Source organism: Ailuropoda melanoleuca, chromosome 10 (genome assembly GCF_002007445.2).
Source record: "Ailuropoda melanoleuca isolate Jingjing chromosome 10, ASM200744v2, whole genome shotgun sequence".
NCBI classification, from domain to species: Eukaryota; Metazoa; Chordata; class Mammalia; order Carnivora; family Ursidae; genus Ailuropoda; species Ailuropoda melanoleuca.
The window spans coordinates 90,522,342-90,545,545 of NC_048227.1; the positions used below are offsets into that span (position 1 = coordinate 90,522,342).

The 23,204-nt window shown below is 35.2% G+C and overlaps 1 protein-coding gene across 2 annotated transcripts in view; it reads right to left on the reverse strand.

The window, feature by feature from the left end:
* SHPRH (SNF2 histone linker PHD RING helicase) overlaps nucleotides 1-23,204 on the reverse strand; it is an 89,590-nt gene that overhangs the window by 63,773 nt on the left and 2,613 nt on the right. For both annotated transcript variants that reach the window (XR_002143414.2, XM_002922791.4), the window contains exons 2-10: nucleotides 17,787-18,457; nucleotides 15,429-15,558; nucleotides 13,276-13,494; nucleotides 10,420-10,498; nucleotides 9,250-9,400; nucleotides 8,102-8,210; nucleotides 7,204-7,460; nucleotides 4,340-4,999; nucleotides 498-749 (exon numbers count right to left, since the gene is read on the reverse strand). Coding sequence is in view for 1 of the 2 variants with exons in the window: in XM_002922791.4 (XP_002922837.3) it covers nucleotides 498-749; nucleotides 4,340-4,999; nucleotides 7,204-7,460; nucleotides 8,102-8,210; nucleotides 9,250-9,400; nucleotides 10,420-10,498; nucleotides 13,276-13,494; nucleotides 15,429-15,558; nucleotides 17,787-18,425 (2,496 nt within the window). In the remaining variant the exon portion in view is untranslated. The remainder of the gene's footprint in view (nucleotides 1-497; nucleotides 750-4,339; nucleotides 5,000-7,203; nucleotides 7,461-8,101; nucleotides 8,211-9,249; nucleotides 9,401-10,419; nucleotides 10,499-13,275; nucleotides 13,495-15,428; nucleotides 15,559-17,786; nucleotides 18,458-23,204) is intronic.

Sequence of the window (23,204 nt, forward strand, 5' to 3'; positions counted from 1 at the left end):
ATTGAGTGCAGGTTACAAACTGGCCACAAAAGATGGAATAAAGATAATGTGACGGACAAAGGCTGAATCACTACTCCCTCTAAAGTAGCATGGTCTGTTACGATATGGTCTCTCTGATGAAAAACTGCTGAAGTTCCCTTTGGCCCAAAGCTATCAGAGGCTACATGATGAGCTTCCCACTTAGCAGAAATGCTTATAAAAGTCCCTAAACAGAGTTTACTTTTACCTGCACCACACATAAATTGCCTACCATCTTATTCAAATACACAGTCATTGCAGATAGAGCAATAATTCACAAAGTACCAAAATAATTCCTAAGGGTTATGTAGTTCATGGCACAAGAGAAAAGCAAATGTAGTGTGTTTAACAGCAAACTTTTGGCCAATATCAATACTGTGGGTCAATTACACTTAAATTATTAAATTTTTTACGGATAGCTTCCCCAATCTCTTCTTTTCTCTTCCCCAGTGCTCAAAAGATTTTGCAGAAATTCTCACTTTCACAGCAGGACATTCAACCATCTGGGCTTCATCAAGGCAGATCCTCCACCACTCCACAGCTACTAGGGGGCTGGGAATGGCCATATAACGCTTCTGGTTCCGTAAGCGACGCCCATCCTCACTATTGCTGTGTGGGATATCTACATAGTTTAGTTCTGAACGAAGGACATCATAGGTAATGATAACTATATCCTGTTCAGCCAAAAAATGAGGTTGTAAAAAACCATCTTTCTTCACTCCTTGGTATACCTAGGAAATAATCAGCACAGACACAATTATTGCAGAAAAGTTCATCAAAGAGAACTAAAATATTCATTCTTTTATATCCTTACCGAGCCCTTTCTATTTGTTTAGTACCAAACATGCTATGAGATACATTCTACACATGCCTAGAGAAAGATGCATTTTTAGGGTGAAAGACCAACAACATAAGCAATGTGAAAGGAAATATAACAGAAGTAAAAATGGTAGCACAGCGGAAAAACCAATGCTGGAACTGAAAAGGCAAATTCAGAGAGGAGTGAAAATTTGAGATGGATCTTGAAGAACATGTAGGAGTTCTCCCAGGTGGAGCAAGGGGAAAAGGACTTCTAGGTAGGTAGATAGGAGGTAGGTGCAAAAGCACAAAGGTACAAAGAAGTAGAACAGTAAGGGCTATAATATAATTTACGTTGCGGACACTGTGCTGAGCTTTATCTCCTAATTTCAATAACAATCTTAGTAGTTGTTATTACTCCTATCCCACACATAAAAAACACGAAGGTTCTTGCTCAAAACTGGCAGCGCCTAGATTCAAAACAAGGTTTATCTACCCCACAAAACAGAGCTCCTCAATGGCAAAGATGGTGTTTTACTTACTACGGTATTCTCTCTCCACGTCTAAGATAGTTGCTGAAATACTGAAAACCTTAAATGACATTTGTGTGGAAAGAAGAAAAGAACAAAGGGAGTGAAGAATATTAACATTACTCAACAAAATGGGTTTGGAGAGAATCAACATAGTAAAGGCCATATATGACAAACCCACCATTGTTCTCAATGGTGAAAAACTGAAAGCTTTCCCTCTAAGGTCAAGAATAAAACAAGGATATCCATTCTCACCACTTTCATTCAACATAGTAGTGAAAGTCCTAGCTACAGCAATCAGATGAGAAAAAGAAATAAAAGGTACCGAAACTGGTCCAAATTGGTAAGAAAGAAGTAACCGTCACTTTTATCAGATGATGTAATAGTAGATATAGAAAACCCTAAAGATTCCACCTAAAAACTATTAAAACCAATTAGTGACTTCAGTAAAATCGCAGGATACAAACTTAATACACAGAAATGTGTTGCACTTCTATACACTAATAAAAAAGTAACAGAGAAATTAGGAAAATGGTCCCATTTACAGTTATACCAAAAAGAAAAAAAAAAGGAATAAATTTAACTAAGGAGGTGAAAAACCTGTATTTGTAAACTATAAGACACTGATGACAGAAATTGAAGATGAAATAAACAAATGGAAAGATAAACTATGCTCATGGATTGAAAAATTAATATTGCTAAAATGTCCATAGTACCCAAAGCCATCTACAGATTCAGTGTAATTCCTATCAGAATACCAATAAGCATTTTTTCCATTGGTATTCTGTACTTGTCCTGAACAAAAAATAAAACAATCCTAAAACTGGTATGGAACCACAGAAGGCCTTGAATTGCCAAAGCAATCTTGCAAAAGAAGAACAGAACTGGAGGTATCACAATCCCAGATTTCAAGATATACTACAAAACTGTAGTAATCAAGAATATGGTACTGGCACAAAAAGAGATACATAAATAGACAGGAACAGGATAGAAATAAACCCATGCTTATATGGTTAGTTAATCTACAATAAAAAAAGGCAAGAATACACAATGGAGAAAAAAGTGTCTTCAATAAATGGTCCTGGGAAAACTGGACAGCTACATGCAAAAGAATAAAAGCAAACCACTTTCTTACACCACATAAAAATTAACTCAAAATGGAATAAAAATCTAAATGTGAGACCTGAAACCATAAAACCCCTAAAAGAAAACATAGGCAGTCACCTCTTAGATGTTGGCCTTAGCCACATATTTATGGATATGTCTCCTCAGGCAAGGGAAACAAAAACAAAAGTAAACTACTGGCACTACAGCAAAATAAAAACCTTTTTGCACAGCAAAGAACACCATCAAAACAAAAAAGCAACTTAGTGAATGGGAAAGATATGCGCAAGTGATATATTCACTAAGGAGTTAATAACCAAAATATAAAGGACTTACGTAGCTCGACACCAAAAAAAAAAAAAAAATCAAAACAAAAAACAAACAAAACCAAAAACCAAAAAAGCTGATTAAAAAATGGGCTGAACAGACATTTCTCCAAAGAAGACATACAGATGGCCAACAGACACATAAAAAGACGCTCAACATCACTAAACAGAAACACAAATCAAACCACAATGAAATATCACCTCACAATAGTCAGAATGGCTATTATCAAGAAGATAACTAACAAGCATTGGTGAGGATGTGGAGAAAAGGAAACTCTAGTCTGGTGGTGGGAATGTAAATTGGTGCAACCACTCTAGAAAACAGTATGGAAATGCCCCCCTCAAATTAAAACAGAAATACTACGTGATCCAATAATTCCACTACTATTCACCCAAAGAAAATGAAAACACTAATTCCATGATATAGTCACCCCTATGTTTATTGCAGCATTGTTAACAATAGCCAAGTTATGGAAGCAACCTGTGTTCACCGACAGATGAATGGATAAAAAAGTTGTGGCATATATACACTGTGGAATATTAGTTATAAAAAAAATGAGATCTTGCTATTTGTGACAACATGGGCCTAGAGGTATTAGCCTCAATGGAATAAGTCAGAGAGAGAAAGATAAATCCCATATTTCACTTGTATGTGGAACCCTAAAAAAGCGAACAAGCAAACATAAAATAGTATAAATACAGAGAACAAACTGCTGGCTGCCAGAGCAGAGGGAATTGAGGGGGTGGGTGAAATAGGTGAAGAGAATTAAGAAGCACAGACTTCTAGTTATAAGATAAATAAGTCACAGGGATGAAAAGTACAGCATAGGTAATAAAGTCAATAATACTGTAATAACATTGCATGGTGACAGATGGTAACTACACTTAAAATGGTGAGCATAGTGTAATATACAGAATTGTCAATTCACTGTTATATACTGGAAATTAATATAACATTATATGTCAACTACACTTCGATTAAAGAAAAAAAACCAGAATACCAACATTAATAAATTACAATGTGCTGTGTACCAAAACTTTATCAAATCATTTAACTAACCTTCACAGTAAGTCTGTGAGGGGGTACTATTTTTAGAACTTAGCAGAGTTCCTAGTACATTACAGGTGCTCAATAAATATTTGTTGAATGAGTAAATTTTATTTTACAGATGAAGTAACTGAGGCTTTGGAGGACGATTCTGTAGCTAAGGTGAGGGGAGATCAGACAAGTAGCTACTGTTACACGATGCTGTCTTTGGACAGCATTTCTGTCCTGAGAGTATAAATGCACATATGAAGTCTTTTTTGTTTACATGTTGAATTCTTTCAAAAGCTTTCATATCTTTTAAAAGTGCTTTAATTTCTGAACTTCAGATGTCAGATAAGAATTAGAATCTACTGCTTTATTTCTTATTCTCAATTTCCTCTTCAAGTTCTGATCTCATATTATCTCATTAAGTTAATTTTTGGGGTAAACAACAATGTGACAAGATTATAAAAATTATCACAAGGAAGCAAAAATTGACATTTTCCTATCCCTTTCAAGAGCCCAGATTGCCTTACCAATACTCGAAGAGATGATGACCTCACATGCCTGTTGATTTCATCCACCCACTGATGACAGATGGAACTGGGCGAGATGATTAGAGTTGCTCTTGTTGATACTGGCTCCATCGCAACAAGGCAGTGGGGGCAGTAAAAAGGTTTAATCTTCAGATTCTTCTCTTCATAATTCACACATCTGGCATGTTGCCACAGGTGGCATTTCAGGCACTGAACACGAGGTTTACGGTCTACCTGGTCAAGTTCACCACATATACATTCAAAGCGATAATCAGAGGAATTACAGGGACTCGTGACAGTAGACTGTGGCACATCACCATCAGCAGGGTTTAGAGATTCAGCTTGATCCTCTGCTGCATGCAGTTGCTTTCCTTCAAAGATACATGTATTTTTAGATGCAGTAACATCAGTAATTCCAGAGTCACTGGTAGCTGGACAGTGATCTTGTGAATTGAGATTGATGTTAGGTTGACCTTTTCCCTTTTTTGTAGATGGAACAGGCCTTTTCCTGAATTTACTACGATTTTTCCGAGCCTTATAGTAATAATAGTAAGGATCATCATCATCATCGGATGTGTTTGATGGCAAGTATTCAGAATCTGTGTCTTTGCTCCCTGATTTTCTGGATTCTTTCTGAATTTTCCTTGGACTCCCTACTGCCTATGAAAAATATTAATTAATTTATTTCAACATAATTACATTTTTGAAATTAAATTCCCAACCTTATTTATGAGTTTTCCATAAAAATCCAATAGCCACTCTTTGTTACCATTTTCCCAGGGGTGAATCATTCCTGATCAGTTGCTTTCAATCTGTCCTCTAAAAAGGGTCTAAAAAGGAAGGTTCTACTACTGTGTAAGTAAAATTTGAAGAGAATAAAAAGGATAAAGATGGGGAGCTACTAATATTTTGACATTAACCTCTTATAATTTATAGTCTGCCTAAATCAATAAAAGACTAGTAGATTATAATACATAAACATACAAACTAGGGCCATTATAAACATACCACGTATTAAAATATAGCATTTATAAGCTGGTGATGGGTAGTAAAGAGGGCACGTACTGCATGGTGCACTGGGTGTTATAAGCAACCAATGAATCATCGAACTTTACATCAAAAACCAGGGATGTACTGTATGGTGACTAACAATATAATAAAAAAAACATTAAAGAAAATATAGCATTTAAAGAAAGTGAAAATTAATCTACTAGTTATCACAACTAGCAAACAAATTCCTTCTTTGTCCTTTCTACCTTTGTCCATTCCTGAAATCATTTACTGGATGCCAATTTTGTGCCAGGCATAGTGTTAGATGCTGGGGATAGAAATATGAGGAATATTTAGCTCCTGGTCTCCAAGGGGGTCTGATGGAAATGGAAGAACAATAAAAAGTGAAGCGATGGTACAGGAATGTGTAAGGGGGGTATATAACAGAGGGGCTGCGACGGGAAGGTAGGTGCCAGCAACAGCTTCCTAGAAGTGATGTCAGAGCTGAGGTTGAACAGAGAGTTGGGACACTTAAAATGAAATGAATGGCATTAATTGAAGACTTTCATTTTTTGGTGACAGAAGGATTACCAGAAGCACAGAAGTTCACTGTAGCCTACTACCCTGGATGGGGAAAACGTTGTAGACTCCCTATTCTAGAAAATGAACTTTTCAATCTGCCATTTCTTTCGCAGGACAAGCTGGTAGCCCCATACTTTGACTTATCACTAGTCTTTACCTGATTTACTTATTTATTTTTTAAAAGTTAGTTTATTTATGGTAATCTCTATACCCAGCATGGGAGTTAAACTCATGACCCTGAGATCAAGAGTTGCATGCTACTCTGACAAGGCCAGGCAAGTGCCCCCTTTACCTGATTTATGTATGCATAGCTATGTAACTTATTTTTTTAAAAAGCAAATTTGAAATTAATAGCCCCCAAAAAGCAGTTTTATAACAAAATGTTAAAATTTCGTAAGATGATGACATGGGAAAAATGAGAGTTTATATAAAAAGCTGAAAATGTACACAAAGAGCTAAGCAAATGTAAGGTATCTAATATTTTTAAACTACAGAACAATGCCTGGGTAGGCTCAGTTGGTTAAGCATCTGCTTTCGGCTTAGGTCATGATCCCAGTTTCCTGGGATCAAGTCCCACATCAGGCTCCCTGCTTAGTGGGGAGCCTGCTTCTCCCTTTGCTGCTGCTCCCTCTGCTTGTGCGCACTCTCCCTCTCTCTCTCTGAGAAATATACAAATAAAATCTTAGGGGGAAAAAAGCTATATAACAGATTTTTATTTTTTATTTTTGAAGATTTTATTTATTTATTTGACAGAGATAGAGACAGCCAGCGAGAGAGGGAACACAAGCAGGGGGAGTGGGAGAGGAAGAAGCAGGCTCATAGCAGAGGAGGCTGATGTGGGGCTCGAACCCGTAACGCCGGGATCACGCCCTGAGCTGAAGGCAGACACCCAACCGCTGTGCCACCCAGGCGCCCCCCAACAGATTTTTTAACTGCTAACAACAGCATGATGAAGAGAGAGTTGTTTTATTTACTTTTTTTCTCTTTAAAAGATATATTCTTTAGAGTTATTTTAAACTTTATAATGTGCTTAACCCACTAATATAATTCACCCAGTAAATATTTATTGAGTATTTGCTATGTGCCACGCACTTTTCTTTGGGTTTAGTAAACATAATGTTTCTACTCTGATGAAACTTACGTTCAGGAAGTAGAAAAGATAAGTCACAGCCATATGTGAGTTTTTAAGTTCGTTTTTTACCTTCAGTCTCTAACAGCCTCAGTATCAAGTGGAATCTGTCAATACCTTCCATGAGGCATCACATATAGCAACTTAACAAATGTTCTGTTACCTGCTTTTTTGTTTTATCATCTATATCCTCTTCCTTGTAATTCTTCCCCAATGTAAAAGTTCCAGAAAAACCATGGCCTTTGATCTGTTTCACAAGACCTTCAAAAATTAAACATTTCAGCATCCGTTTCAGAAGACTCCTGTTCCGCTGAACATCATATCTATATATAGAACTGACATACTTATAGATGGAAAGGATGGAAACTCCTTTTTTTCCATTCATTTCTTTCACAGCTGTCAGGATCATCACACGTGTAGCTACATGGAAAAGGATATGCGAACTCAGTCAAAATCATTAAAATTTAAAAAAACAAGCAATTAATCTTAATATGCATTGAGAACTAAGTTAAGAAAAAATAAAACACAGATTTATTGAAGATATGTTATCTGTATATCATCATTTTAAAGAATATGCAAAAATTTATCTCAACACATTAATAAATTACTGTAATGGAAATAATTTAAGGAAGAATTACTCATTAATTTGTTAATCTTACAAAGCAACTGTCATTTAAAATTGTATTTTAAAAAACATCTCACAATTATCTATGTATATGCTACCATTAGTAAGGGAAACATTCATTCGCTAGCAGAATTTGAAGTAGGTATGCTTGAGAATAAACAAAGCCTGGTTTAAAATGTAAGATAAAGAAATTCAAATATAAAAGATTGAACAAGAAGTATCTAGACTAAAAAAGAATGAAGCAATCAAATGAAAGAATAAATCTTTACTTCTGTTAAGATAACATGACTTGTAATCCACTCCATTTATACAAAGTTTAAACGACTATGAAAACAATTATTCATAACAATTGTAAGATAACTCCATATAAGGAATACAAGAACTATAACAAAGATGACTGTAACAAGGTATTTTCTTTAAGAGAGTTCATACTTACGGGGGCACTGAACTTTTTCTTTTGGTTCAAATTCCATATTCTGGGTTTCTGTGTTTTTTACTTTTCCTCCAGAATAATGTGATGGAATGAAATAATTCACCACTTTTCCCTGATATAAACAACATTCAGTAGTCACACAGTGTTTTGCTTTCAGTAACTGGAGTTGGTTAATAAAATTAACCCTCCTTCTATTAAGGAGATGCAAGAGTTGTAAAAAATGATGAAAGAGAAAGCTAAAATGTTACTCATACATACCAACCTTATTTTTTATCTTAGGGTTTACCACTAGCCATCACTTTTTAAAATTGTACATATAGTCTTAAACTACCTAAATGTTAAGTGTGGAACTTCTGAAATTAACCTTTAAAGGCTTGTTTAAATATGGAATTAATATAGAAGTTACTGACAGTTAAAACTATATATTCCAACTCATTTTCTTTTTAACAATGAAACAGATATTTTCTATTCCGTACTCAAATCTATAAGGTTAACTTCGCAAACCTGACCCTATCAGAAGATCACATTATCACTAAGTTGTGAGCACAGTGGGCCCTACAGGTAATCAATTATACCCTTAACTAGTGTGTTGATTTTAGATTTGGTTATTGGAGATTATGAGCTATGAGCTGTATTTGCCTCAGTGGAGCTGTTTTTCTTTTTTATCCCCCATAAACTCTAAAATTTATATTTTTAAACAATTATATATTTTGGAACAAGGACTTAGAGTTTGATTCATTTAGCAATCTAATCACTAATTATTAGATTCTATGATTTACATATCTATGATGTGTACAATTTAAAAAAAAAATCACTCAAAAATATTTACTGGTAATATGGAGGCTTGTAGTACTGACTAAACATTTGAGGAAGTAACTATACTTTCCTTGGAGTATCCCTGCCAACTAGAAGGAACCTTGATAAGTTATAGCATAACCCCTTCCTAGTTGGCCAACATCACTTACAAAAACCCTGCCAGGTCACAAACGTCCTATTCTCTGTGCCCACTTGAAGTTAACTAATAACTTTTAAGAATCATTAGCCTCCGAGTAAACTGGATGTTGGCTTAAGTGCCAAGCAAATGTTGGCCATATGATGCTTTTTGAGAACATATGTCCCCTGCTTTCTCAGCCCTACGGTACTCCTCCTACCTCAGGAAGAGTGAGAGCATCTTGTTTGACATCTTGTCGAGTATGTGTCAGAATCAGAGCCAAAACCTCCACTGTCTTTCCGAGACCCATCTCATCTGCTAAGATTCCACCAAGCAACTGTGGCCCAGCATTTGGGTAATCACGGATGATGCTAAAGGGAAAAACAAGAAAAACATATCACAGGAATGCAAGTAAAAAATATATTATTCCTAAAGAAAACTGGAAGAAATCCATAAAAGTCTTAAGTTTTTTTTAAACTACATTTTAGGGTGAAACAATCTGAAGCCCTAGGTCACGAATAAAGAACTGTGATAAAAATTGCCGGAGCTGACAACTAAGTCTGCAGAAACAGGAGTGGTACTGATAAATGTCCATCATTTTTTTCTCTTCTATAAATAACAGGAGGCATGTCTGCCTTCTTTTGTGTCTGTGAATAAAAAAGTAAGGAGGACAATAACTACCAATTCACCCATTATGTTATTATATTTAATGATTCCTAAGACTTTTATAATAGAAATTAACAAATTTAATGAAAATATAAAAATTGGTCCATAAGAAGATGATTTTCATTTAAAATTATAATCTCTTTAAATGTCAACAACTAAGCATCTTAAATCTATCATATTTCATTCATTTACTGAAAAATGACAACGTTATTAATTTGTTTATCCTACCTATAAAAATGATAAAAATATGAAGTCTAACAAGACTAACTTAGTATTCCTTCTTATGGTTATTGTCAAAGCTAAAAACCTATGCTACCAATCTCATACAGGTTTTCACAACATTTATTTATCTTATTATGTTATGTTAGTTACAATACAGTACTTCATTAGTTTTTGACATAGTGTTCCGTGCTTCATTGAGTATAACACCCAGCGCTCACTATAATACATGCCCTCCTTAATACCCATCACCAGGCTAACCCATTTCCCCACCGCTCCCTCCTGAAATCCTCAGTTTGTTTCCTGGAGTCCACAGACTCTCATGGTTTCTCTCCCCCTCTGATTTCCCCGCCTCATTTTCCCCTTCCTTCTCCTGATGTCCTCCATGCTTTCTCTTATGTTCCACATATAAGTGAAACCATATGATAATTGTCTTTCTCTGCTTGACATATTTCACTTAGCATAATATTTATTTTTAATACCAAGCACATGACGTTTGTCTTACCAGCCTGTATACGGATTGTAGTAGAGTTTCAAACCCTCAGATGAAACAATCTCACGCCATAAGAAGTGCAGTGCATTTTCTAAAGAAAAATATAACCATAAGAACAAGTTTCTGTTTGTCTTGCCTTCTGCCAGATAATCACATTAGAATAAAAATAAACTAGCAGTCAGCATGCCCTCGGAAGCCACATACACATGGGAAAAGGGTAGGATCTCATTCTTCTCTTCAGATATTATTCTCATGTTTATTCTTCCTTTGCTTTGGACACCAATATTTTCTACATACAAGTGTTAAGACAGAAAAAAAAAAGTGCAGCAAATCAGAGGTTTAACAGGAAAAGAAAACTAGACGTAACCAACTCCCACCCAATAAAGGAAAGTAGCTTATCCTTTATAAATCTTTTAAAAGTTGCCTAAAGTTTTTAAATAACTCAGACATATGCTAGTGGGCTAATACATTAACCTAAATCAGACCTAACTTTTTACATGGGTCTGAGAGTAGGAGGAAAGGCTTACCTAACTGAGGAAATAGTATCTTGAAACAATGAAGTACTGAGTGTATTTCAATCAAGATCTTTCACTGTCTTTTCCCTTAAAATTTTAAGTTGTTTAAACCAACTGCCAAATTAGGAAGCATGTCTCTACCCACCAGTGAAACAAAAAGTAATTTTTTGTTGCCTTTTTTTTTTTTTTTTAAAGGTTTATTTATTTGACAGAGAGAGCACAAGCACAAGCAGGGAAGCAGGGGGAGCAGAAGAAAGAGGGAGAAGCAGACTCCCTGCTGAGCAAGAAGCCTGATGCAGGACTCTATCCCAGGACCCTAGGATCATGACCTAAGGTGAAGGCAGCTGCTTAACTGACTAAGTGACCCAGGCGCCCCTTTTGTTGCCTTCTTTAGGGATTGATAGATGAAGTAGGAATACAGACACACAGGGTTTATAAAATGAAAAAATTAGAAGATAAAAAGCTTCAATTTATGGGAGTCATAGGGAACATAACTATTAAATGATTCACGGGATTCAATCAAGAAAATCCATCCTGTGGAGAAAAAAGAATGGATTACTGATACATGCAGTATGGTTGAATCTCAAAAACATTATGTTGAAAAAGGCCAACTTCTCTCCCACCTCAAATGTCCATATTTTGCCATTCTATTTATTGTTTCAAAAACAGGCAGCACTAATTTATGGTGGCAGTAGTTGTCTCCTGAAGGGGCTGAGGGAGGAGAACTGACTGGACCGTGAGAAAACTTTCTGGGGTAATGGAAATACTTCATGTCAGCATTGTAAAATAGATGTAAAAGAATAGGTAAAATCAATTTTAACAATTTTATTTAGCCTAGTATAACCACTATATTACATTTCAATATGTAATCGATATAAAAATTATTAATGAGATATTTGGCATCTTTTTTTTGTACTATTTGAAATCTGGTACATATTTTAAACTTGCAACACATAATTTGGACAGCCACTTGAAGTCTCAAGAGGCATGGGTGGCTAGTGCCTTCTGAGAAAATCTAGTCTGTCTTAACTGGGTCACTGGTGACACAGATGCACAGATTTGTGCAAATTTATCAAACTGTGCCCTTAAGATCTGTGCATTTTATTGTAAGTTATACCTTAATAAAATTACTTAATTATAAGAAATGTTATTTCATTTTGGAGAAAAAGATAGCCCAGTTTGTGGGAAGCTACAGAGCTGACAATTTTTTCAATGGATAAATTATAAGAAAAAATACAGAATGTGAGGAGATAAAAATCTATGGATTACAGAAATTTAAGTGACAACAGCTAATTCCAATGTATGAATGTTATTTGGTTTCAGATTTGAATAAATGGTAAGAGAGGAAGAGAAATAAAAAAAGGGAAAGGGGAGAAGAAAAAAAGGGAGGAAGGGGAGAAATTTGGCAATATTAAGGAATTACTGGGTTTAAAAGCCATTATAAGATAAATTTATTTCTGTCTAAAGGAACCCTTTCAATTATAATATTTATATATATAATATGTCTGTTTAAAGGAATTCTTTTAATAAAATAAATTGAAATATCCAGATTAAATGATATGATATGTGAAATTATTACTTCAAAATAATTCAGAGTATGGGTTGAGGGTGAGTGGGAAGAAATAATGTTGGCTATAAACAGATATTTATTTTCCAAAATTAAAAATTAAAAAAAAATGAATTTTGTTGGATTTAAAAAGTACAAACTGGAAACTATGGGAGAAATATATATGTGATATCCATCATTAAAATAAATCTATACAGAAAGAAAGTGAAATAGACAACATTTCACTTCCTAGAATCATGCAAAAATCTCAACTTGTGCCTATCTCTTTAAAGATAATGATAAAGAAGTGGCATAAATGACTCCCATACATTTACTTTTATGAAAACACTTAATAGACAACATTTTATTATTTATTTTGTGGTGAGCAAAGAAAATAAATGCAAATTTGTTTTTGTAATAAATCTCCTACTTTTGTAAATGTGCTTTCTGTTGCTAATATTCATCATTATTGTGAAGCCTCTTGCAGATAAGATTCCCATCTAATCAGGTTCCAAAAACAATTCTTACTTGGAAAGGCATGTAATAATTCTATCAGTTTTTAAAAATTCAATGAAGGTAGCCTTTATTTGGGCAGGAAAAATTAGTTCAAACACTTACAGATGAGGGAACCTACAAATGCATTTCTCTAGATTTCAATTTTAAAGAATTTCTTACACTATCATTTTGTTCATAGTAAAACCCATTCTATCTTTTCGATATGATTTGTTCAACAATGTCCCCCATCCTAATTATCTCTAATATAATCCCTCTGATCAATCTGTCTTTCTTTAAGCATCTTATACTTGCCACTAGTAGGAGCGCTTCTGAAATGCTCTTGTTGTAGCATCCAATTGACAGCCTCTCTCTGGTACGGTCTCAACACAGGAATCAACGCAGGGTGCTGGACATCCACTTGGATGGACTGTGTTTCTTGCTGATGTGTTTGCTTCACAAACTGATAGAGCTCATCAATGTCCTGTCCCTCTGGCTCACTCTCTGAATCTTCCTCATCCTCTTCCAACACATCTGTACATCCAACAGTAAATGTACTCAAAACAACCCAATCCACTTTTTATAACTACATGCAATTCTTACTCCAAGAACATACTATGCACTTTTCCATCTCTGGGGCCTTGCTCAGTGTGTTTTGGGACTGGAAGGCCCTATTCTTAATTCTTCGCTGATCAAAAATCTACCTTTCAAGATAGTTCAACTTTTTCCATGGCATTTTCTTTTGTTTTCCCTGGTTAGAATTAATGTTCTCCTCTGTGTTCGTGTAATACTCTTCTACTTTGGATATAGTGCTACATTGCAATCTGTCTGGCAGTGCAATCATTTATGTGTATTCTTCCCTTGTGCACTGAACTGTTATGCAAAGGCTGTCTTTTGTTTTTATAGCTCCTCAGAGCAGCTAGCATATGCTTTGCCCATTGTAGATATTTAATAAACATTTGAATGTGAAAATCTTTTGCAGTTTATAAAAGGATAATTTATTTCACTTTTACGTCTTAACATAAAAAAACCCATATGCAGACATAATTTTTCTATGTCTAGTAAGACAAGGGTTCCCATTTCATTTCTTAAGCTAAAAAAGGATAGGCATTTGGTAGTAGCAGCAGCCAAGTAGGAGACAAGTGCTTAAGCCACTAATACGAATTTGTAAAAAATAGCAGATACATTTTTTGGGCACAACTGCCCTGTGAAAGAAGACCGGTGCTTACTGTAACGTGAAAAAAAATTCAAAATCCTGAATAAATGTACAAAACTACTTTAACTTATGATTTCTCAACTGTTCCCAAAAGGCCTATCCACTTTTACAGAACATACCTCACATGCCATAGAATGAAGACTGTACCACAAAATACATAATTTACTTTTTTCAATAAAAAATATGCCACATGAGATTTCCAAAATTTTATAATTAATGTCTAGTTTTATGTGTGGTTATTTCAGACTTTTACTATAGATGTGTAATCTAGTACTGATAACTAAATTGAAGTTTTCCTTTGAAATCCTTTGACATTTTCCTTTGAAAAGTCTAGCTTGTATTATTGTTAAAAGGCAGAATAATTCTTAGCATAACTTTAAAAATTCTAGATGTACTTAAAAGCAGCCCCTCCAATTCTGAAACCAGAGATTTTTCTCCTTTAAGTCTTTAACATGCAAATGATTTATTTTTATTAGTATTTTTTTTTAATTAAGTAGGCTCCCCATCCAACATGAGGCTTGCACTCACGACCTTGAGATCAAGAGTCACATGCTCTACCGACTGAGTCAGCCAGGCACCCCAACTTTTATTAGTATTATGAAGCTTTGCAAAGAATGTACTGAAGAAACAACTCAACAATAAAGCTTAGAAACTGATTTCCCAAATATTCCAGTATGAAATGTTCTGTTATTTGCACCTGAAATAATGCTGACCCACCATGAGCAGGGCTTGGAGAATTTGAGCCGTTTTTCCAGTAGCGTTGATAGGCTGCACCAAGCCATACATACACCCTCCCTTGGGAACCAATGGCAGACAACTCTGAAGCTGTAGTACTGACCAAGGATGCAACATCTTGCCAAGAAACAGTAGGAAAGTTAACTGGTCTTTATGGGAAGCAGGCTCTTGAGATTATTTGTCAGACCGCAAGGGAGAGGTGGGATAAGGCCAGCCAAGAATCTCTGGCCATGGCAAAATAAAAGCACAAGAATAATGCAAAAATTCCAATCGGCTCAGATCCCTTTAGATTCTACCGAATGCAAACATTTCTTGCATACTTACTCTAAGGTAGGCACAGTATTTAGCAAAGAAAGACACAAATTAGTGGGGGCATTTTGGATACATATAATTTTGTCATACAGTGATTTTATAGAGACTGTTTAATTTTATTATGGTTTTATCGTTTTTCTGCTTGTTATGTATATGATTTGGGAAAAACCCACAACTCTTAAAGCGACAGCAATTTTTAATTTACCTGGAATAACAAAATTGTATAACTTTTCCATTACTCTTTTCATGAGCTGATTAAACTTCTTCATTCTTGAATTGGCATCACTGAAAAAGTCTAGTTTCGCTAGGCCACCTTCCAAAAGATAAATTCCAACCTACAAAGAATTAATCAACATAAACATAGTTTTAATTGTACTAATACATTCCTTATGAGGACATGAAAAAAACTTTTTAACCATTACCGTTTTTAAACATATTCGCAGTATTTGCCCCACAAACATTAGATAAATACCTACCAAATCGCCCTCACAAATTCTTATTTTCAATAACAAACTGAGTCTACAAATGCAGTACCTACTATGTGAAATGCACCATTCAAGTTGCTAGAAAAAAATACTTCCTAAACTGGACCTGAACCTGGGAGAATGTGATGAGAACACCAATTCTACCTACCAAGTCAATGATTTCCAAACTTGATGAGTAACAGAATAATCAGAGAAGTTGGTTAAAAATGCAGATTCCCTAGAAGATTCTGATGCACATACTAGGATTCTTAAGCACAGTTAGGCTTGGGAATCCCTATTACTAGATCAAACACTAAAATGTATAGGAAAACAGATGTTGATTAATGTAATATATCTTAATTCTGGTAAAACAATGCAGTACAAAGTTCTGCAGTCAAAAGATTTGAAGCTGAATACTGGCATTGGTATTTAAGAGCTAAAAACCAGGCAAAGTAATTGATTTATTTTGACCCAAATGCTGTTATTTGCAAAATGGAGAGAAGCCTATAAGAGATAGTCCATATAATACAATTTTAAAACTTCTTGATGGTAGATACTCAATAAATGCATTTTCCTTCATTTCCCTATGTTATCCTGGACCTGATTCTGTAATCATGGAGAGGCTCATATTCTTTTACTAAAGAACAAGAATCCAACCCAGCATTATACAGGAATAAGTAACAAAGGATATATTTCATTACTATTTGTACTCTGCCTTGTGTCCATTTAGAGTTAGCTTACTACAACAGCAATGAATATTTAAATATTTATAAAAGTTGGGATAAGAATACAGAATAGATCAAGACTTGGTCTATGGGGAAGGTAGACAGAACAAATACACAAGCCACGAATTCTTACATCCTTGCTATCACTGAGCCACAGTTTTGGAATGCATCATCAACAAGGAGAACATAGTTTCATTCTCCAGGGAAGAATTAATTACAGTCTAATGCTTCTAAATTTTCTTTCGTCAGTTCTGAAAGTATACTAATACAATTACTTTTTCATGCAAGAAAGACACACAAGACAGTTTTCAACTGAACAAAAGTGAATTTAACATTTTAGAACTTCTTTTCCTTTCCAATTTTGGCATAAAGGCATATTAACCTGCTTCAAAGTTTATAAAGGACGTCTACTTACAGTTTCTCACCTGATTCTCAACATGACTGTATGAGGTAAAAAAAATGATTATTTACATTTTACACAGAAAGATGATGAATTAGAGCATTTAAATGATTCACATAGTGTTACTTAGCTAGTAAATAGCAGAGCCTAAAATGAATTATAAATTTACTCATTCATTTGCTGAAAACTTGTTCAGTATCAGGGTTTTACTAGGCTGTGATGATAAATGACTTCATAGTCGCTAAAGAAGAAAAATCTAAAATGTAAGTACACTACAAGTGGCCAAGGCAAAAGTAAATGTGTATGGAGTATTATGGGGGAAGGGCATGTAACACCATCCATGAATTTTAAGAAAAGATCTCCCTACAGAAGTAAACTCTGACCTGAATATTAGAGAATGCCCAGGAGTTACTAGGGAAAAGGAAAGGAACAATCCAGGCAGAGAACCATGAAAACAAAAGCAAAGATGCAGAAATATGGCCAGAAAATATGCAGGAAGTAACTCAATCTGGAATTTCTGGGACAAAATTAAAAGCAGAGTGATAAAAGATGAGGCTGGAGAAGTAGATAAGGGCCTATCAAAGAAGGGAGTTATGTGCCAGATTACACTTCATTCTGCAGTAAAGAACAGAATTCCATTTCACATTATACCAATTCAGAGACAAAGCAGATGGGAATTGAAAAGACAGGCAGGGAAATAGTTATAGGACTGCTACAAGAAGAGGGAGAGATGACAAGACATTGAGAATAGGGCCGGAAGGGAGGAATCCGGGATATCTTGAAAAAGGACAGCTTGGAAATTATTATCTACAGTACACATTTTTTACAGTTATTGAAAGCCCAAAATAAAGTACACTTTGAAACTTAATAATGAGAGGCTTATTTCTGGCTTTTTAGACCTTCCTTCTAAATTAACTTCAAATGGGACTGCCCAACGCAGAAGAACCTTAAAAGACACCACAGAAATTGAGTACCTTGATCATGTGATTTCCTTCTGGTTTTTGGTAAAGTTTTATTCTTCTCTTCTTTTGTAGCCATCCCAAATCTTCTAACATTTCACCACTGAAGGATGATTCCACTTGAATACCCTTGTCACAAATACTAATTGGCTCGCTGAGTCCTTTTCCTTGTTTCTCTACATCTTCACATTCTGAATTAACATAGATCAGGAAATGATTGCTTGACTCTGAACTCATCAGTGTAAAACTCCTTTCAGAAAAATGTTCAATTAAACACTGTTTGGGAAGAAGATGAAGAGTTAATTCTCCCAGAAATGCCTTCCAAGAATTATCAACGTGATAGGGAGAAATCACGATATTCAGCTTTACAGGGAAAGGAGAAAAAATGCCACCAGTCTCTTCTTTACTGATTGATTTTGAGATGTTCGCTGCCTCGGAACACCTCTTCTTATCTTTGTGAGCCACTTCTTCCTTTAGACTATCATCTAGGATGATACAGTGAGCAGAAGAGAAATCTGAACCCGAGGAGGGGTGCTCGTCATCAGTTAGGGTGAGAGGTTCATTCCTTCTGTCTTCATGCATATTCCAGTGAAGCTGCTGTTGCTTTTCCTCATCAACTCTCACTGGAGGAGCACGTTTCCGCCGGCTACTCATTTTCAAGTTTTCTCGGTTGGTAAATATGAACTCTAGAAGACAAATGCAACAAGTAAGCATTCCAAGAGAAGATTTAGTATCAAAGTGCTCCCAGACGAACAATTCACCATAAACTAGAGGCCCACACATGATATGAAATCTTAAGAGAAATACATAAAGCAATGGTTAATTTTTTTAAAATAAGTCAAATACAGCTAAGGAACACACTGACCATAATCTCATGAATCACAGTCCTTTAATGGATAAATTTACTGGTCCTTTAATGGTCTTACTGGTCCTTTAATGGATAAATTTAATAAGGATAATGTGTTATATAAAATAAAATACATTCTAAAAATAGAAAAAATTAAATAAGCAGCAGGACAGTAAGGTAAATTTCTCAAATATACTGGAAATGCATATTTGAAGTTTTAGTAACATTTAAACTCATATCATCACAATAAAAGTTCAATTTTGTTTTATAATACCAAAGGGTTAACAAGACTTTACTTGACACATAGCTAAAAAATTCCTAAAAATATATCTTCTCTTTCAAAAGAAGACAATGAAAATACAGAACATATTTCTTTTTTGTGGGTTAGCAGAAACAAGAATAGCTGGGCAAGGAATAAGATGGTGATGGCAACCAGGGGAAATGGAGCAGAGACAATAAAAGAAGAAAGAAAAAAAAAATGTAGGAAAAAAAGAGAAAGCTTTGTCATCTCAGAAAAGGTAATTGGTCTGACAGCAACCTGTATTAGGTAGGCCCAAACTATGCTTTTCCCAGAATAATAGCCAATCCTATATAAAACACCCAACAATCACAGAGATTAAAATCATAAGGCTGTAATGATGGCGGATGCCTATTCCACCTATTCCAATGATGTAGCTGGAAAAAAAGGATGTATAAACAATTAAAATTTGGCTTCAGGGTAGTTTCAGAAATATTCTCAATTTGGAATGTTTATGGACTGGAAGACACAAGATGTCAAAATGTCAATTCCTAGATATTGATCTACAAAGTAATCCTATTCAAAATCTCAACAGGCTTTTTTTTTCTTCCAGAAACTGACAAGTGATTTTGAAATTTATATTAAAATGCCCAAGACCTAGAAGACTCAAAATAATTTTGAAAAAGAAGAATAAAGTTGAAAGATTTACACTGACTCCAGGACTTACACTGATGGTAATTAAAACAGTGTGGTAATGATATATAGATAGACTCGGTAATCAAAACAGTGTGGTAATGGCATATGACAGATATATAGATGAATGTAACAAAATAAAGCATCCTGGAATAGACCCATACACCTATGGTCAATTGATTTTTTTCCCCAAAGATTTATTTATTTATTTTAAAGAGTGAGAAAGAGTGAACCTGTGTGTGTGTGTGGGGGGGGGAATGTGGAGGGTGGGAGGGGCAGAGGGACAGAATTTCAAGTACACTCCCCACAGAGCAGGGAGCCCATTCAGGGGCTTGATCTCAGGATGCATGAGATCAGGACGAGCTAAAGCCAAGAGTCAAACATGTTTTAACTGACTGATCCACCCAGGCACCTGGTCAATTAATTTTTGAAAGAAATTCAAAGGCAGTCAATGGGCAAAAATATCCTTTTCAATAAACATGTAGCCACATGCAAAAAACAAATCTTGAGCTTTACCTCACACCACATATAAAAATTAACTCGAACTAGATTATGAACTGAAATACAAAAGCTAAAACTGTAAAACTTCTAGAAGGGCGCCTGGGTAGCANCAAGAGTCAAACATGTTTTAACTGACTGATCCACCCAGGCACCTGGTCAATTAATTTTTGAAAGAAATTCAAAGGCAGTCAATGGGCAAAAATATCCTTTTCAATAAACATGTAGCCACATGCAAAAAACAAATCTTGAGCTTTACCTCACACCACATATAAAAATTAACTCGAACTAGATTATGAACTGAAATACAAAAGCTAAAACTGTAAAACTTCTAGAAGAAGTTTAATGTCACTTGACTGTGACATTAAATTAGGCAAAAAAGTAACATTAAATTAGGCAAAAAAATTTAATAGAGCACAAAAAGCAGAGAATATAAAAAATTAATAAATTAACTTTCAACAAAACTACATATGTTTGAAGCGCAACAAAACTTCAAAAGATACTGTTATAGAAAGGAGAGGGGAAGTCAGATGGGATAGTATTAGTAAAACAAGTATCTGATGAAGGAATTGGGAAAAAACAAAACAAAACAAAAACTTTCACAAATCTGTAGTAAGACAATCTTAAGAAAAAATTCTGAACACACACTTCACCAAAGATGATCTGCGAGTGCCAAATAAGCACATGAAAATATCTTCACCATCATCAGTCAAAGTAATTAAATTCAACCTACAATCCACGATAGGAAACTATGTATGCACTAGAATGGCTAAAATGTAAAAGACTGTAGAGGAAGAGCAACTAAAACTGAATTCTCCAACATCAGGAAAAGTTTGTCAATTTCTTACAAAATTAAATACAAACTTTCTGTGCAGCCTAGTAATCCTACCTAGATATTCACCAAAGAGAAATAAAAAACCAGATTCACAAAAAAGATTTAAGCTTGAATGTTAATCGTAGTTTTAACAAAAGCTAAAAATTGGAAACAACCCAAGTGTCCATTACCTGGTAAGTGGATAAACAGGTGGGATACTTCTTCATGATAAACTGATACAAGATACAATGACATGGATGAGTTTTTAAACCATTATGCTAAGCGAAGGAAGCCAGATGTGTAAGACCATATACCGTATGATTCTATTAACATGAAATTCTAGAAAAGGCAAAAACCTACCGATAGAAGACCGGAGTGGTTATTAGAGGTAAGGAAGTGGGAAGAGGTAGACTGATGGCAAGGAGCAGGAGGGAAAGCTTTGGGGTGACAGAAATGTTCAACTGGTGTTTATGTGATTGTATATACTTGTTAAAACTCATCAAATTGTACACTTAAGATGGTTGGATTTTACTGTATGTAAAAAGCACAAATTAAAAGTAAATTCAGAAAAGATTTAAAATCAAAGAAAATAGGGTACCTGGGTGGCTCAGTCAGTTAAATGTCTGCCTTCAGTTCAGGTCATGATCCCAGGGTCCTGGCATGAAGAGGAACCCACGTCAGGCTCCCTGGGAGTCTGTTTCTCCCTCTGCCTCTGCCCCCCCCGCCCCCTGCTTGTGTTCTCTCTCTCTCTCAAATAAATAAAATCTTAAAAAAAGATAAAATTATAAGAATATTAGGAACAGCTTTATTCTAATAAACCTGAAAATTCTAAATAAAATGAGTAATTTACTGACAAAATATAAATGAATAAAATTTATTTTCTTAGTAGCCACGCTGTATGTGGTTTTTTAACTTTAAATAAATAAGATTAGCACTAGCCACACTTTAAATGCGCAACAGCCATATGTGAGCAGTGGCTATTACACTAGACGGTGCAAATATAAAAACATTCTCAAAACTGCAAAAAGTCTATCAGGTGGTGCTGGTCTAAGTCAATCATGAGACTTCTGGTTCCTTAGCCAGTGCCTGCTTTATGAATGCACAGGTAATAAACTGTAAACAATCTCTTACTATGGTTAACTATAAGCATCTTATTTCCTTTATTATCTTGGAAGAAGAATACAGGAGGCCCCTAATAAACTATGTGTCTATCTTTGTCCAATTCTCATCGGAATATAGGCTAGAACACACTGGAATTTGGTCATTCTGCTGGAACTTTGAAAAGTTCAGCTGTATCAGCTTATTAGTTAACTACGGCCCCAAATATGCTGTATAATATACCACTCCAAAGCTCAATATCTTGAGATAGCAATCATTTATTCTCAAAGATCTGCAGGTTAGCTGGTCAGCTGAGGATTGGCTGACCTAGCCTTAGGTTGCTGGAGGAGCAGTTCAGCTCTGCTTAATGTAGTTCTCATCCTCCTCCTAGGACCAGCAAAACAACCCAAAGATGTACATGGCTGAGGTGTAACAGTGTAAATCCAATCACACAAGTACTTTTCAAAGTGGGGTCACAGCAAAAGCCAAGGTTTCATGAGCTAAAGCAAGTCACGCAAATGGATCCAAAGTGAAGAGGTAGGGAAATGGACCATACTTCCCCACTGGATAGAACTGCTTACGGCAGAGTGCGGTAGGGGTCACATAATCTATATACTAACCATAATATTAGTAACATGGTAATTATGGAATTGTTAACTCTAAAAGCCCCAAAAGCAACTGGCTATAGAGTCTCACATCTGCAAAGCAATGTGGCTTACAGGAGAAAAGATTCTAATTCTAGCTTTGGCATTTACTAACTGTGTGGCACAGGAATAGTTATCTAACCTCTCTGTGCCAGTTTTCTCGTTTCTAAAATGGGGATGATGGGGTTATGCTTAGAAATAATGTAAGTATAATAGTGCAGTTAAAAGAAATTTAGCATATATTCAGTGAGCGGTAGCTGCTACCGCCATCATCCTCAGAACAATTCATTATATATTATAATAACCCAACTTTAATGTGGCAGGATGGATGACCATATATCTGTGTGTCTCAAACCTGACTGGGCATTAGAATCGTCTGGGGGAATTTTAAAAAATCCTGATGCCCAGGTACTAACCCAGCCAATTACACCAGAACTGAGCATACATTCATGATTTAAAAAAAAAAAAAACAAAAAAAAACCTCATTCCAACTGACTCTTTTCTTAAGGGATTTCTATCCAGGGATAACTTCTTGAACCAAGAAGATATTATTTGATCAAAACCACTTATAACCATAATGTTAACTGGCAGCTAATAAGTA